Source organism: Ascidiella aspersa, chromosome 1 (assembly GCF_963924565.1).
Source record: "Ascidiella aspersa chromosome 1, kaAscAspe10.2, whole genome shotgun sequence".
Lineage (NCBI taxonomy): Eukaryota > Metazoa > Chordata > Ascidiacea > Phlebobranchia > Ascidiidae > Ascidiella > Ascidiella aspersa.
Window position 1 is genome coordinate 2,691,880 of NC_139447.1, and position 16,951 is coordinate 2,708,830.

At 33.5% G+C, this 16,951-nt stretch overlaps 1 protein-coding gene across 1 annotated transcript; it reads right to left on the reverse strand.

Moving 5' to 3' along the window:
• Positions 1–11,123: 11,123 nt before the first annotated feature.
• On the reverse strand, positions 11,124–12,374 carry LOC146166538 (uncharacterized). The gene is made up of 2 exons (XM_083388916.1): positions 11,426–12,374; positions 11,124–11,290 (listed from the first exon to the last, which is right to left on the reverse strand). Exons 1-2 carry the CDS (start codon positions 12,372–12,374, stop codon positions 11,124–11,126), a joined length of 1,116 nt encoding a protein of 371 aa, XP_083245042.1.
• Between the last annotated feature and the right edge of the window lie 4,577 nt (positions 12,375–16,951).

Consider the following 16,951-nt stretch of genomic DNA (forward strand, 5'->3'; position numbering starts at 1 on the left):
ATTTCCACATTCTTGACATTTATAAGGTTTTTCACCAGTATGAATTTTTCTATGACTTTTAAGACTTGATGCTTGGCTAAAACAGTTTCCACATTCTTCACATTTGTAAGGCTTTTCTCCAGTGTGAACTCTTTTATGAACTTTAAGATGTCCTGTATTGATAAAACACTTTCCACATGTACTGGATTGTTCTAAGCCTTATACCAAAGTTTATTTCTAAGCACTATAAGGTTTGTTGTTGTTACGAAGTATTTATTTGATGTGAGTCTTTTGATGTTTTCGAAGATTTCCCAGCTGGGAAAAGTATTTTTCGCAATCTTTACATTTGTAAGGTTTTTCTCCGGTGTGAGTCCGTTCATGAAGTTTGAGATGTCCTGTATGGCTAAAACACTTTCCACATTCTTTGCATTCGTAAGGTCTTTCTCTGGTGTGAATTCTTTTATGTTTTTTAAGATCCCCTGTGTTGGTAAAACACTTTCCACATTCGTTGCATTCGTAAGGTTTTTCACCAGTGTGAATCCGTTCATGATCTTTGAGACTTCTTGCCTGGCTAAAACACTTGACACAAATTTTACATTTGTATGGTTTTTCTCCGGTGTGTATTTTATTATGAGTTTTGAGGCCGGACAATTGAGTGAAACATTTTCCACAAACTTTGCACTCATGTGGTCTTTCTCCAGTATGAATTCGTTCGTGTACTTTCAAGATTTGAGCACGATTGAAACATTTATCGCAATAAGCACATTTAAAAGGTTTTTCGCCAGTGTGAATTAGCATGTGAATTTGAAGTGCGGTTGCAGTTCCGAAAAGTTTCCCACAATTCTTGCATTTGTGTTTTTTGAAGTGAACTGTGGACAAATGTATATTAAGCTTACGACGATTTTTAAACAACTTTTCGCAAATGTTGCATCGAAACTCCAAGATGTTGTTTGTAATTTTGTCCTTCTTTGTTGTATAATCCTTACTTATTTCCTTCGTAGAAGTATCCAATTGATCCAAGTCACTTTGTTCTTCACAATCGGACTCTTCACTTACAGGTTGATGTTCTTGTGATGACCAATCTGTTACCGTGGCAACAGAATCATCAGAAAATCCATCTTCGCTTTCTTTTGTCAGTTCCGTCGTACAAAAATCACTTTGGTGGGTTGACATGTTTTAATTTTTCTTTCTGAAAAATAACAAGTATAAGCTCACTAATATTACGAAGCACTTCATAACCACAACCTCTGGCCAATGCTCTTTAATATTATATAGATAGTTTTGCTGATTAATGAAAGTAAGTTAAATTCCCTTTTTCTCATGTAAAAGCGCACATCTGTGACCAGACTGTTATTGATTTGTTGCGCAATTAACATAAAAAACGTTTATCGAACCCGAACCTTTCAATAGCAACTAAGCATTCCAAACTTGCACCAAATGCTTGGTTTAAAATGAAATTATAAAAAAACAACGCAACAACACCATTAGATTGATAACGAATATCGCGACGAAACTAACAGCGGCCTCTTGACCAAAAAGTTTGGAACTTGTAGGTTATTCAAATGCGCCAGTCTGATGCTATTTAAAAATATATGTTAATAATGATAACGAATTACTTATAAAAGTTTGGACGCAATTGTTTTCATTCTGACAAAGCATGTGTATAAAACTGATGACTGCTATACGTTTACAATAAGATGTAAAAATAGATTTTGAGCAAACATACATTGATTTAACCTTGTCTCGCGTAAGTACAAGCAATGATAAACTAGAACTGCAACTATAAGTTGGCTCGCCACACACTAAGGCCCTATCACCAAATCTCGTCTACTATTATTGCGTCATATTAACGCCTAAATATGTTTTTCACTATTTTTTATACCTTTTTTATAACAGGTATACACTCCCTGGATTAAAACTGGGTTTAATAACATTTTGCTTCATACTTCGAACTTGTGCGATATTAGGGTGTGCAGATTCGATACCGACTTTCTTTATGCGTTTAAGCAATGTTTGGCGATCCAGCGTGAAGTTTTTCTGCTTGAAAACGTCATTTACAATGCCACAGGTTAACATATTGCTCTTAATAGTTCTTTTAAAACCTTAACTTCTAATATTGACAAATCTTATAATGATTTAAACTAAACGGTGTTGACTGATAACAACTAAAATACTATAACAACAAAGAGTAGTGTTATCGTTTCTTGTGATAATTTTTAAGTGTTTTCCAAGATATTTTTTAACAAAGACATTAAAATCTAACCTTCCGACAGAAACTCAATAACAATTGAACGCCTTTGAACGTTCTAAACAATCTCTAGAAGCACTTTTTCTTTTTAATAAATGTGAACTTTTCAACTACTTAATGGTTACGATAAAACTAATGTAAAATGATTAGCGAAATGGTAAATAAGTTAACGCATGTGTTAAAACTGTACTGACTCAGATATTACCACACATTTGTATTCCTGGTCCTTTTTGAAAAACTAACTGCGTGTTGTAAGTTTAAAAAAATATATATTAAAGCAATTTTCTGACTAGATTAAAATCAAAACAAATCAACTATTATTACACCTTTAAAAATGCTCTACCTTCTGCTGATATACTTCACTAATGCTAACCTTGTCAAGTGCGAAGTATAAGCCGTGATAAAGAAGAACTGCAACTCTAAGTTGGCTAACTACACCCTGAGGCTGTAATTAAATTTTGCGCTGCGAACGGATAGCAACAATGCACGTACAGCGGGTAAAACAACAGCGCTGAAGATTTAAATAGCTAGCGGGTGTATGTTATACAAGATTTTTGATGGTAGTTTTCACCGGAATGTCGTTATGGTTTCGTTTGAAATTTACGTGCATTACAAAACTAAAATTTAAAAACATATATTAAGCAAACACCGGCAAGAAATGAGCTTTAAAAAACTGAAAATAACGTTTAATATTCTATATATACATTGTCGTTTTCCTCTTACACTATTATATGCTTGACTGCTGCTCTTTAAAACATAACAAAATCGAATTTGTAAGTTCTAACAAAACACATTTGTTGATTAGTTTCAAAGCAGGTTAAAAATAATTTAAAAACCTTGTGATTTATCTTCTCTAAATAGTCTTGGGTATCACACGCCTTGTCTAGTGCGTGTGATAAACTAGAACTGCAACTCCAAGTTGGCTCACCATACCCTGAGGCTATATTTCCTACAGTCTTACGCAGCAAAACAAAAGCGATAAAGGTTTAAACAGCTAGCGGCTGTAACACATTGTATAAACTGTTTTATAAGGCAGGTTATACAAGATGTTTGATCGTAGTTTTTACCGGAATGTCGCTATGGTTTAGTTTGAAATTTATGCTTATCACAAAACTAAAATTTAAAAACACATATAAGAGGGTCCTTTAGAAAACTGAAAATAACATTGAACTTTTCTTTCAAAGCTTTGTCGTTTTCCTTCTTCCCTATTGCTATGCTAGACTGCTGATCTTCAAAAACAAGCTAAAAAAAGGTGTAAGTGCTAATAAAACAAACACGTTGATTATTTTTAAAGCATGCTAAAACAATTTGAAGACCATTTGAACTATAACTGATTCTAACAAACGCTTTATCTTCCCTAAATATACTTGACTGTATTACTAGCCTCACACCCTGAGGCTATATTTCCTACAGTCATGCGCAGCGGACTGTAACATTGCATATACAGCGTGAAAAAGCAAAAGCAGTTAAGATTTAAATAGCTAGCGGGTGTAAGACAAAACAGTATAGACTTTCTTGTCTCAGTCACTATAGGTTCTAGTTTATAAAAGAGAAATATATTTCGCCAATCACGGCATCATCAGTTTCAAAAAACGAATACAAAATAATGTTAACACGTAAACCAGGTGGTAGAATTTATAAATAATAGGAAAATAATCATAAAACCTAGAGAGCAACAAACTACGCGACCAGGTTAACAATATAGAAGATAAAAGTTATAGGTATAGGGCTATAGAAAACCGGACCATCCTGCTACCCAAGTCTAGGGAAAAACAACAACCAGCTGTGTTGGTAAAGCGAAAAGAAAAGAAAAAAGGAAAAAAAGGGGTGGCAAGAGGTGACAACAAAGACGATAAGGCAAACGGTAGAAGCCCATTGCAACTAAAATAAAAGATAAAACAATGCAAAATAAAAAATAAAACCAAGGAGACAAATAGTTATTTAATACCGGGTAAAACCATTTTTTGTATATTAATACTGGCATGAACTTTATTGTGCCATTTATCTTCTGCTATATCCAACAGATAATACGGAGGTTGGGCAACAAATTGAACGTAAAAACACTCGGGAAGCAACGGTTTGTTTAATAAATAACTTTTATGATACATAACATAATGGTGTTGCAAATGTCTTCCGAAATGTCTATTTCTTTGTTGTTTTAAAAGCGCAACTTCTCTAAAAAACCTCAGATGCGTGTTTATCCAACACCTTTTTATATGCGTCTTTCTAACTTGTGGCGTTTAAAAAACACAACACTAAACATTTGTATATTTAAGATTGCTTGTATAGTGAAATCCAGAACACAAAAGCCATGACAGAGTTTTAAACGAATTATACACATAAATGGTACAGGTATAATTCATTGGTAAAGCTTTATTCACCACCATTGCGACGAGAAACCAAACAGGTTTAAACAGAGATTCACTTAAAGGACTATTTTAATGACAATAAATAATCAATAGTTCGGTGGATAAATACCGAATTCGGTTAATTAACCAAGTTTGGAAATTGAATACATTCGTATTACCAGGTCCACCGTTTTTACTTTAGCCAAACTGAAAAACATACGCCGCAGTGTTTCTCAACCTTTTTCATTTGTAGATATAGGTTCCATTATTTACAACCATTCTTGTGTTTGGTATTCTTTAAATTTTAGTTTGCAGTTTCTTTGCTTATATTGCAAAAAATAAAGTTTTGTTTTTGAAAATTTCTTCTATAGAGTGCGTTGTTTTGTGTTTATTTAGATTTGACATCTGTCTAAAACACTTTCCACATTCTTTACATTTCTAAGGTTTTTCTCCGGTGTGAACTTTTTCGTGAACTTTAAGATTATCTGGCCGACAAAAACGCTTTCCACATTCTTTGCATTTGTAAGGTTTTTCTCCGGTATGAATTCTTTCATGAATTTTAAGACTTCCTGTATGGCTAAAACACTTCCCACATTTTTTCACATTTGTAAGGTCTTTCTCCGGTGTGAACTCTTGCATGAAATATAACACTTCCTTCCTGGGTAAAACATCTGCCACAAACTTTGCACACATACGGTCTTTCCCCAGTATGAATTCTTTCGTGTACTTTCAAGGTTTGAGCTACGTTAAAACATTTATCGCAATAAGCACATTTAAAGGGTTTTTCTCCAGTGTGAATTCGCACGTGGTTTGTCAGTGCGGTAATCGTTCCATATAGTTTCCCACAATTCTTGCATTTGTGTTTCTTGAATGAACTGTGGACAAATGTCTACTAAGCATACGACGATTTTTAAACAACTTTTCGCAAATGTTGCATCGGAACTCCGTGTTGTTTGAAATTTTGTCGTTTGTTGGATAATCCTCATTTCCTTCTTATAAGTATCCATTTGATCGAAGTCACTTTGTTGTTCACAATCGGACTCTTCGCTTACAGGTTATTGTGATGACCAATCTGTAATCGTGGCAACAGAATCATCTGAAAATCCATCATCGCTGTCTTTTTTCGAATAATTTGCTGCAAAATTGGTCTGGTGGTTTGACATGTTTATTTATTTCCTGAAAGATAAAAGTGTACCGAACCATATTTAATACTGATTTATCAAATTAACATCCCAACAAAGATGTACAAGCTAACCTTATAACATCAAATTAAGGCGCGTTTAAATAACGACCATGACAATGTACGATGTCCGCTGCATAAACAATTCGCTGCGAAGAATGCAACATTATAGCGTCGGTACTGCATACCCATGTGTAATTATACAACGCCGGTTATCGCCCTAATTTTTAGTAACCCTATATACAGCGTATCTTGTCCAAAATTTACCATCGAGTGTTCATTTGCAATACAAACGCATTTCAAAGACGCGAACTGATATTACAAGTTCGCCGCTTGCCCAATAACATCTGATTGGCACTTGATTAAAATTAGTCGAAGGCAGGAAGGATTCACAACCACAACAACGTTTTATGGCGATAATATATTTCAAATAAGCATGTATTTATCCAATTAAAACATAAGTAGATAGCAGAAGTGGGCAATTGTTTTAACCGCGGACAGCTTGACAAACTTGAAATGTTGTAGCGAGCCAGGTCAAAAATAAGATCTTAAATACACGCAGTGTGACGTCTTGCTCTGGCGGTATAAAACAAATAAGCTAACGAACTTGTTATTACGTTTGTAGTTCAATAATTTGCAATTTAAGTCGAATTTAAAGACGCCGCGAAAAAATATTGCCACTATATTTGTTTTAAAATACCAACTTTAATTTAGATTTATAGGGGGGCGTGACGCATTGAGCACAAATACAAAATGTACACATCTTGTTGATATATTAGAATTTATCAAGTTGTGGGGCGGGTTACCCAAAAGTTAGTATTAAAATAGGCACGTCTCACAAAAAACTTACTGTTTATTTTTTTTTAAAGGCTTCAAGTTTTGTTTGAACACATCAGCCATATTGCATAGACGATACATATCGGGAGAAACACACAACATGGCATTCATTAACTAAATCAGGTTGACAAAATGCGAATCGGTATGTTTCAGAGTTTGGAAATCGGCTGGTATTTAGTTCATATTTTATAGACTGAAATCATTCGACCGAAGCGCAAAAAATATATAGGATAGGTTTGTTAAACTTTAGTTGGAAAGAGTATCATAATGCAGAGGACGCTTTTTTTTATTCAAAACAGGCTAAAAATAGAGTTTTGTAGGGTCATGAATAGATCTCTGGAAAGGGTGTTTAAGATGCTTATATGTATTTTAGGAAATATTTACGCTGGCCGATTAAATTGCTTGGCGGGCCGTATGTTGCCCAGGTCTGGTGTATAGGATTACAAAGCTCCCTAGCACATGTAAACGAGCTTTGCATGAAATCATGTCTCTCCCAGCTACTTTATATTAACAACGACTGTTTGAAATAGCTCTAGTTCTTATGATATAAAAATCTGTTTTAAACAACCTTAGCTTCCATTCTTTGTTTCTAAAGTGCTTTTATAAGAAATATCACCAACCGCTTATTAAACTTTCATCTGCTGGCATCAATTAGAACAGACCTAATGATAACCTGACTCGGCGACTAAAAACGTTGTATTTAAAAAAAACGTTTGTATATATATTTTTTTAACGTTGTACAAAAGTATATACTTTAATATTCCTTTCAGCTTTAAAACCTTTCATTTATCAAAATTCTCAAAAGATTGTTCCAGCAACTAGTCTGTACAGCCTTGTACAGTAAACTCCTCTCATTCCAAACACTAATATGACGCTGAACACATTTGCTTGGTTGGTTTTGTCGGGTCGAACGACGAGATGCTTCCTGCTCAGGGAAACGAGAGCTAATTGTCCTGGCGCGGGGATTAACAAAGCGGCGAACACTGCACAGTAAGCCAGGATAACGACGGGTTCGATCCACGCAACGCTGCTGCTAGCAGAGTGTTATTTATCGCAGCTGCAAATGAGATAAAACGCTTGTACGTTTGACAATATTTAGATTGACACTTAATAATGATTATATTAATGTAGGAAGGCTATCACACAATTAAACGCTTAAGCTAACGACGTCTTACGGAGATAATAAATATATTTCAAATTAGCATTACAAACGTTTACAGCGAAATGACTGATAACACACGTTGGATATTACGAACACACATAACACGTAGAAATTCCGATGAGCCATTTGCGGTTCGATTCTTTAATGGATCTGTTATTGGATATGTGTTTAATGGACTGTCACCATATATTTATATATCCACTTTTAACATGTAACGTTTTTTAAAACATTAATGTCCATAATCAACTTACAATATTTGCTTGGATTGCAAAATTCAGCTTAAACACATTTGGCAACAACTATAGTTTAAAATCACAGGTAAAAAATAAAACGCAATATATCATTACCATTTCGACGAAGAAAATCTATAGCATTCATAAAGAAAAGTGATCCGTCTTTTTTGGCGAACTGAAACCATTAAAATGCTCACTGAAAAAACCCGGTTTATTTCTTATAATAATTAATTATCCAGGTAAGGTAGCAAACTGTGACTCACAGGCGACATGCGACTCTTTGAGATATTTTTAACAAAGATTGATAAAGTTATGCTACGAATCTATTAATTGTTATATTGTCACAAGACAGTAATGTTTTTTCATAAAATTCCGCAATAAACTAGTTTATCCTGTAGCATTTAAGTGTTGCTGCTTAAAAGAACGAAAACACGACGATGTTCGGCTGTTATATGAGCTTAAAAAAACACTCTGTAAAATAACCATAATATTCATCATTTGTTTTCATGTTTCAACATTCTGTTCTTCGAAACCCTCGTGTGGTTGTATAAATATATACCGTACTTTAATCAATTTACTGTGAATGTTTAAACTCATGAATTATGGAATGCAAGTTACGCCAAAGCGTTAAGTCACCATGTTACTCACTTTTCAGTCAAAAAATATCTGAGAATTATAAAAAACCAAATTGTTTAATTCCCAAATTAGAAATTTAGATAAACCATAGGCCAGTAACAGATATATCAAAAAACTGAAACGGTAAAGTAACCGGAAACAACAGAAATCACCCGATCCAAGTATATTCACTTTCTTTATTTTATTGACGAAAATTTAGTTCAACAAAAATTACCTTGACTAAGAGAGAAAAGGAAAATCGTGTTGTCTGTTCTTTTAGTAGTCGCATCTCACCACGCATATATATAAAATAAAAATCTGAATTTCCGTCTATGAATTTTGTAACAAGAAGTCGAAAGTCCCTGTTTCCTTCTTTCTAACGGCTGTCTCAGCAGTAAATATACACTTTTATTAGCGCTTTCTCTCTATGTTGAAAATAATTAAAGAGTTATTCGAAAAGTTCAAAATGATACCTACTTTTGCATAGGCTTTGATATTCACATTACGTCTTACTATAAACTCCAGCCATTATGCCGTATTTACAATTTTACGATTGTTTAAAATTTATTTAACGTAAAATATAATTCATTGGCCTATATTTAACGATTTTTCGACGGTACGCCTTTTATGAGCATTCGCTATAGCAAAATTTTATGTAAACTGTAGGTTCTAAACACTAGGATCTATTAAAAGTATCACCTAAAAGTGCGTATTTACAGCAATATGTAAAAAGCCTTTGCAACGAAATTTTATTCAATGCTACAGAAAATATGTTGTGCAATTACTTTTATGTTTTTCAATGCCGCGTATCACAATTCATAAAGTTGAAATGTATAAGAACAATGCGCAATCAAATTTCAAATGTTTTTTATTTGTGTATTTTAAACGATTTTTGAAAAAAAAAGTTTTACCAAAAAGATTATATTATTAATGTGAACTTATATAAAAGGCGTTTGTTACGGCTCTATCACCAATAAGTTAATTATTACAAAAATACTTTATTAACCCGTAAGTGAGTTCTTAGTCGGGATTTTAGATTGAATTAGTAATGATGAAAATAACCTGGCAAACACAACATTTAACCCAGTATATAGATTTATTAAGCATTGCACCGCTTAGTCAATAACTACAATTCAAACCAAGTTAACTATTTCTAAACTAAATCATGACCTCAAACCACGAAAGTATTAAACAGGAACTTTTTGCCATAACTGCCTACACACAGAATATTTCGCACATATATTCACCAGAACAAACGGTTTTTCCATAATAGCGTTACAAAATAATATAACGGTTTCTTCAGAAATGACCGTTGACAACAAACACTAAAAAAAAACGTTAAGAATGGGAATAACAAACTTCATTTACCAACGGCTAACGACCAACCGTTTTTTCGATGACCAACCGTTTTTCCGGTGACCATTGACCAACCGTCTTTCATAACGGTTCATTTCAAAACACCTACAAGCAACTGTTATTCAAGCGCCTGTCAGTTTGAAAAAGGCGACTGAAAAGCTGTCAAAAAAAGGAACCGATAATATTACGTCTAGCGCTCAAGCATGTAGCTGTTCGCAGATAATGGCCGAAGGTCAGATTGAAACACAGTGAAAATAAGCATATAGAAAAATAGATAAAATTTTAACTTTACTCAAATTATAAAATCATACAATGATACAATTTATCACTTCGAAATACGAAAACTTTTCCTAAACCCTATATCAAAAGATAAACGCGAACTATTAATTGTTAGAATACACAATTCGTTATTTGGCGAATGATATGAATCTAGATGTTAATGCACACGTAAGACGTAGATAAGTTTAATTATCTCGTTTAGACTTCCCCTTTGTTTCTTCTATATTATTAAGATTTTTGGTTAAAATGTTCCACATATTTTTCTGTTTTTGTCAATTCTTGTGTGTTTGAATCGCAAAACTTTACCCAGAAACTTCAGATGTGTAATGAACAAACACCTTTATAGATACTTTATTTTACACAAAGCGTTCTGTAAAACACAACACTTAACATTTGTTTATTCCGTTAGGCAACATTCCGAAACATGACGGCGTTTGAAACGAATTGCATATATAAATGCAAAAGGGATAATTAGCAACCCTTTGTTTAATACCATTGCGACAAGAAAAAAACAGGAAATAATATTTCACAACTTAAAGCAACTATTTTAATAAAAATAATAATAGTTAACGTAAAATAAATAGAGCTAATAGGGGTTTAGTGCGAAAATCAAGCAGAATTCTGCTCATTTATTGATTTAATAACTTAAATATATTCTTATAAAGTGATCCTTATTTTTTACATTTGCGCGAGTGGCATACAGTACATCATCAGAAGTTATGCATCAATACATGTTCGAAGCTTACGCACACATTCAAATTTCGTTTAGCAATTATATTTAAAGTTTTACTATCATTGTTGTGTTACATTTACTGTAAAAAAATTTCTACGTTCAGTATATTCGAAAAAAGTTTTACATGTTTAACTTTGTGAGATTTAACACTGATTACAAGTTCTGTAAGCTATTTCCACATTCTTGACATTTATAAGGTTTTTCACCAGTATGAATTTTTCTATGACTTTTAAGACTTGATGCTTGGCTAAAACAGTTTCCACATTCTTCACATTTGTAAGGCTTTTCTCCAGTGTGAACTCTTTTATGAACTTTAAGATGTCCTGTATTGATAAAACACTTTCCACATGTAATGGATTGTTCTAAGCCTTATATCAAAGTTTATTTCTAAGCACTATAAGGTTTGTTGTTACGAAGTATTTATTTGATGTGAGTCTTTTGATGTTTTCGAAGCTTTCCCAGCTGGGAAAAGTATTTTTCGCAATCTTTACATTTGTAAGGTTTTTCTCCGGTGTGAGTCCGTTCATGAAGTTTGAGATGTCCTGTCTGGCTAAAACACTTTCCACATTCGTTGCATTTGTAAGGTCTTTCTCCGGTGTGAATTCTTTTATGTTTTTTAAGATCCCCTGTTTGGGTAAAACACTTTCCACATTCGTTGCATTCGTAAGGTTTTTCACCAGTGTGAATCCGTTCATGATCTTTGAGACTTCCTGCCTGGCTAAAACACTTGACACAAATTTTACATTTGTATGGTTTTTCACCAGTGTGAATCCGTTCATGATCTTTGAGACTTCTTGCCTGGCTAAAACACTTGACACAAACTTTACATTCGTAAGGTTTTTCTCCGGTGTGTATTTTATTATGAGTTTTGAGGCCGGACAATTGAGTGAAACATTTTCCACAAACTTTGCACTCATGTGGTCTTTCTCCAGTATGAATTCGTTCGTGTACTTTCAAGATTTGAGCACGATTGAAACATTTATCGCAATAAGCACATTTAAAAGGTTTTTCGCCAGTGTGAATTAGCATGTGAATTTGAAGTGCGGTTGCAGTTCCGAAAAGTTTCCCACAATTCTTGCATTTGTGTTTTTTGAAGTGAACTGTGGACAAATGTATATTAAGCTTACGACGATTTTTAAACAACTTTTCGCAAATGTTGCATCGAAACTCCAAGATGTTGTTTGTAATTTTGTCCTTCTTTGTTGTATAATCCTTACTTATTTCCTTCTTAGAAGTATCCAATTGATCCAAGTCACTTTGTTCTTCACAATCGGACTCTTCACTTACAGGTTGATGTTCTTGTGATGACCAATCTGTTACCGTGGCAACAGAATCATCAGAAAATCCATCTTCGCTTTCTTTTGTCAGTTCCGTCGTACAAAAAACACTTTGATTGTTTGACATGTTTTAATTTTTCTTTCTGAAAAGTAACAAGTACAAGCTAACTAATAATACGAAGCACTTCATAACCACAACCTCTGGCCAATGCTCTTTAATATTATATAGATAGTTTTGCTGATTAATGAAAGTAAGTTAAATTCCCTTTTTCTCATGTGAAAGCGCACATCTGTGACCAGACTGTTATTGATTTGTTGCGCAATTAACATAAAAAACGTTTATCGAACCCGAACCTTTCAATAGCAACTAAGCATTCCAAACTTGCACCAAATGCTTGGTTTAAAATGAAATTATAAAAAACAACGCAACAACACCATTAGATTGATAACGAATATCGCGACGAAACTAACAGCGGCCTCTTGACCAAAAAGTTTGGAACTTGTACGTTATTCGAGTGTACCAGTCCGGTGCTATTTAAAAATATATGTTAATAATGATAACGAATTACTTGTAAAAGTTTGGACGCAATTGTTTTCATTCTGACAAAACATGTGTATAGGGCTGATGACTGCTATACGTTTACAATAAGATGTAGAAAATAGATTTTGAGCAAACATAGATTGATTTAACCTTGTCTCGCGTAAGTACAAGCAGTGATAAACTAGAACTACAACTATAAGTTGGCTCGCCACACACTGAGGCCCTCACCATCACCAAATCTCGTCTATTATTGCGTCATATTATCGCCTAAACATGTTTTTCACTATATTTTATACCTTTTTTATAACAGGTATACACTCCCTGGATTAAAACTGGGTTTAATAACATTTTGCTTCATACTTCGAACTTGTGCGATATTAGGGTGTGCAGATTCGATACCGACTTTCTTTATGCGTTTAAGCAATGTTTGGCGATCCAGCGTGAAGTTTTTCTGCTTGAAAACGTCATTTACAATGCCACAGGTTAACATATTGCTCTTAATAGTTCTTTTAAAACCTTAACTTCTAATATTGACAAATCTTATAAAGATTTAAACTAAACGATGTTGACTGATAACAACTAAAATACTATAACAACAAAGAGTAGTGTTATCGTTTCTTGTGATTAACAAAGACATTAAAATCTAACCTTCCGACAGAAACTCAATAACAATTGAACGCCTTTGAACGTTCTAAACAATCTCTAGAAGCACTTTTTCTCTTTAATAAATGTGAACTTTTCAACTACTTAATGGTTACGATAAAACTAATGTAAAATGATTAGCGAAATGGTAAATAAGTTAACGCATGTGTTAAAACTGTACTTACTCAGATATTACCACACATTTGTATTCCTGGTCCTTTTTGAAAAACTAACTGCGTGTTGTAAGTTTAAAAAAATATATATTAAAGCAACTTTCTGACTAGATTAAAATCAAAACAAATCAACTATTATTACACCTTTAAAAATGCTCTACCTTCTGCTGATATCCTTCGCTAATGCTAGCCTTGTCAAGTGCGAAGTATAAGCCGTGATAAAGTAGAACTGCAACTTTAAGTTGGCTAACTACACCCTGAGGCTGTAATTAAAGTTTTGCGCTGCGAACGGATAGCAACAACGCACGTACAGCGGGTAAAACAACAGCGCTGAAGATTTAAATAGCTAGCGGGTGTAGGTTATACAAGATTTTTGACGGTAATTTTCACCGGAATGTCGTTATGGTTTCGTTTGAAATTTACGTGCATTACAAAACTAAAATTTAAAAACATACATTAAGCAAACACCGGCAAGAAATGAGCTTTAAAAAACTGAAAATAACGTTTAATATTCTATATATACATTGTCGTTTTCCTCTTACACTATTATATGCTTGACTGCTGCTCTTTAAAACATAACAAAATCGAATTTGTAAGTTCTAACAAAACACATTTGTTGATTAGTTTCAAAGCAGGTTAAAAATAATTTAAAAACCTTGTGATTTATCTTCTCTAAATAGTCTTGGGTATCACACGCCTTGTCTAGTGCGTGTGATAAACTAGAACTGCAACTCCAAGTTGGCTCGCCATACCCTGAGGCTATATTTCCTACAGTCTTACGCAGCAAAACAAAAGCGATAAAGGTTTAAACAGCTAGCGGCTGTAACACATTGTATAAACTGTTTTATAAGGCAGGTTATACAAGATGTTTGATCGTAGTTTTTACCGGAATGTCGCTATGGTTTAGTTTGAAATTTATGCTTATCACAAAACTAAAATTTAAAAACACATATAAGAGGGTCCTTTAGAAAACTGAAAATAACATTTAACTTTTCTTTCAAAGCTTTGTCGTTTTCCTACTTCCCTATTGCTATGCTGGACTGCTGATCTTCAAAAACAAGCTAAAAAAAGGTGTAAGTGCTAATAAAACAAACACGTTGATTATTTTTAAAGCATGCTAAAACAATTTGAAGACCATTTGAACTATAACTGATTCTAAAAAACGCTTTATCTTCCCTAAATATACTTGACTGTATTACTAGCCTCACACCCTGAGGCTATATTTCCTACAGTCATGCGCAGCGGACTGTAACATTGCATATACAGCGTGAAAACGCAAAAGCAGTTAAGATTTAAATAGCTAGCGGGTGTAAGACAAAACAGTATAGACTTTCTTGTCTGCTATTTATCTTCTGCTATATCCAACAGATAATACGGAGGTTGGGCAACAAATTGAACGTTTGCAACACCAATTATGTTATGTATCATAAAAGTTATTTATTAAACAAACCGTTGCTTCCCGAGTGTTTTTACGTTCAATTTGTTGCCCAACCTCCGTATTATCTGTTGGATATAGCAGAAGATAAATGGCACAATAAAGTTCATGCAAGTATTAATATACAAAAAATGGTTCTACCCGGTATTAAATAACTATTTGTCTCCTTGGTTTTGCTTTTTATTTTGCATTGTTTTATCTTTTATTTTAGTTGCAATGGGCTTCTACCGTTTGCCTAATCGCCTTTGTTGTCACCTCTTGCCACCTCTTTTTTTCCTTTTTTCTTTTCTTTTCGCTTTACCAACACAGCTGGTTGTTGTTTTTCCCTAGACTTGGGTAGCAGGATGGTCCGGTTTTCTATAGCCCTATAACTTTTATCTTCTATACTTTTATATTTTTAACCTGGTCGCGTAGTTTGTTGCTCCAGGTTTTTTGATTATTTTCCTATTATTTTTAAATTCTACCACCTTTTATTTTGTATTCGTTTTTTAGAGACTAATGATGCCGTGATTGGCGAAATATATTTCTCTTTTATAAACTAGAACCTATAGTGACTGATCTTGACTGAGACAAAAAAGTCCATACTATTTTGCTACCATTCGAAGTCATTGTCGTCACTAACGTGCATTAGGGCGAGGAGATATCTTCTTTTTCAAATATTCGGGTGTAAGACTATTGTTTTACAAGGCTTTACGGTTTTTACTTGTTACGTTAAACAATGTCTGGCAATGTTCCAGTTTAGTCGGTTCATAACAAAGTTGAAACCTCAATTCTCAGCAGGGATTGCAGTTACTTTGCTTTGTTTTATTTTTAAGGTTCGAACCATGGTAAGTTATATGCTTGCTGCATTTTTGTTAACCCTATTTTAAAACACTTTACTTAGAAATGTAACTAATTTTCCAACAAAAATTAAATACCAACGAACAAAGAACGAGTTTGTATAACAAAACAAGATATTTTAACTTTTGTTTTAATTTGACTTGATAATATCGAATTTGCTAAAATAAGAAATTTAAACAACCTTAAGCCAGCAACAGATAAAAAGGAAAGTATACGGAAACAACAGAAACCAACCAATCCAAGTATTTTCGCTTTCTTTAGTTTATTGGCGCAACTCTAGTTAAATGAAAATTACCATAGCTATGAGAAAAACGGGAAATCGTGTTGTGTGAAAGTTGTTATCAGTAGTCGCACCCGCACCACGCAAAATATAAAGAGCTAAATTTTTATCTATCAATGTTATAACAACAGGTCTGAAGTAACACTTTACATTTTACAATTATTGGAAGTTAACATTATACCCGATGTACGCAATTTACAAAAGGCATTCGAACTTTTATGTTAACTGTAGGTTTTAATTAACTGAGATCTGTTAATAATATTATCCAATTGCTGGTGATTGAACCCTTTGCAATGATATTTCCATCAATATTACAGGTTATGTCTTACCATTCCCGTATAAGACACCTATAATAACCGATCATTTTTTATATATATTGCCTTCATATGCTTTTCTGTAATGTCTATTTCTTTAAAAAACATACGCCGCAGTGTTTGTCAACCTTTTTCATTTGTAGATATGGGTTCCATTATTTACAACCATTCTTGTGTTTTGTATTCTGTAAAATTTAGGTTGCAGTTTCTTTGCTTATATTGCAAAAAAACAAGTTTTGTTTTTGAAAATTTCTTCTATAGTGTGCGTTGTTCTGTGTTTATTTAGATTTGACATTTGTCTAAAGAACTTTCCACATTCTTTACATTTCTAAGGTTTTTCTACGGTGTGACTTTTTTCGTGAACTTTAAGATTATCTGGCCGACAAAAACACTTCCCACATTTTTCACATTTGTAAGGTTTTTCTCCAGTGTGAACTTTTTCATGCTCTTTAAGATGTCCTCGTCGACAAAAACGCTTT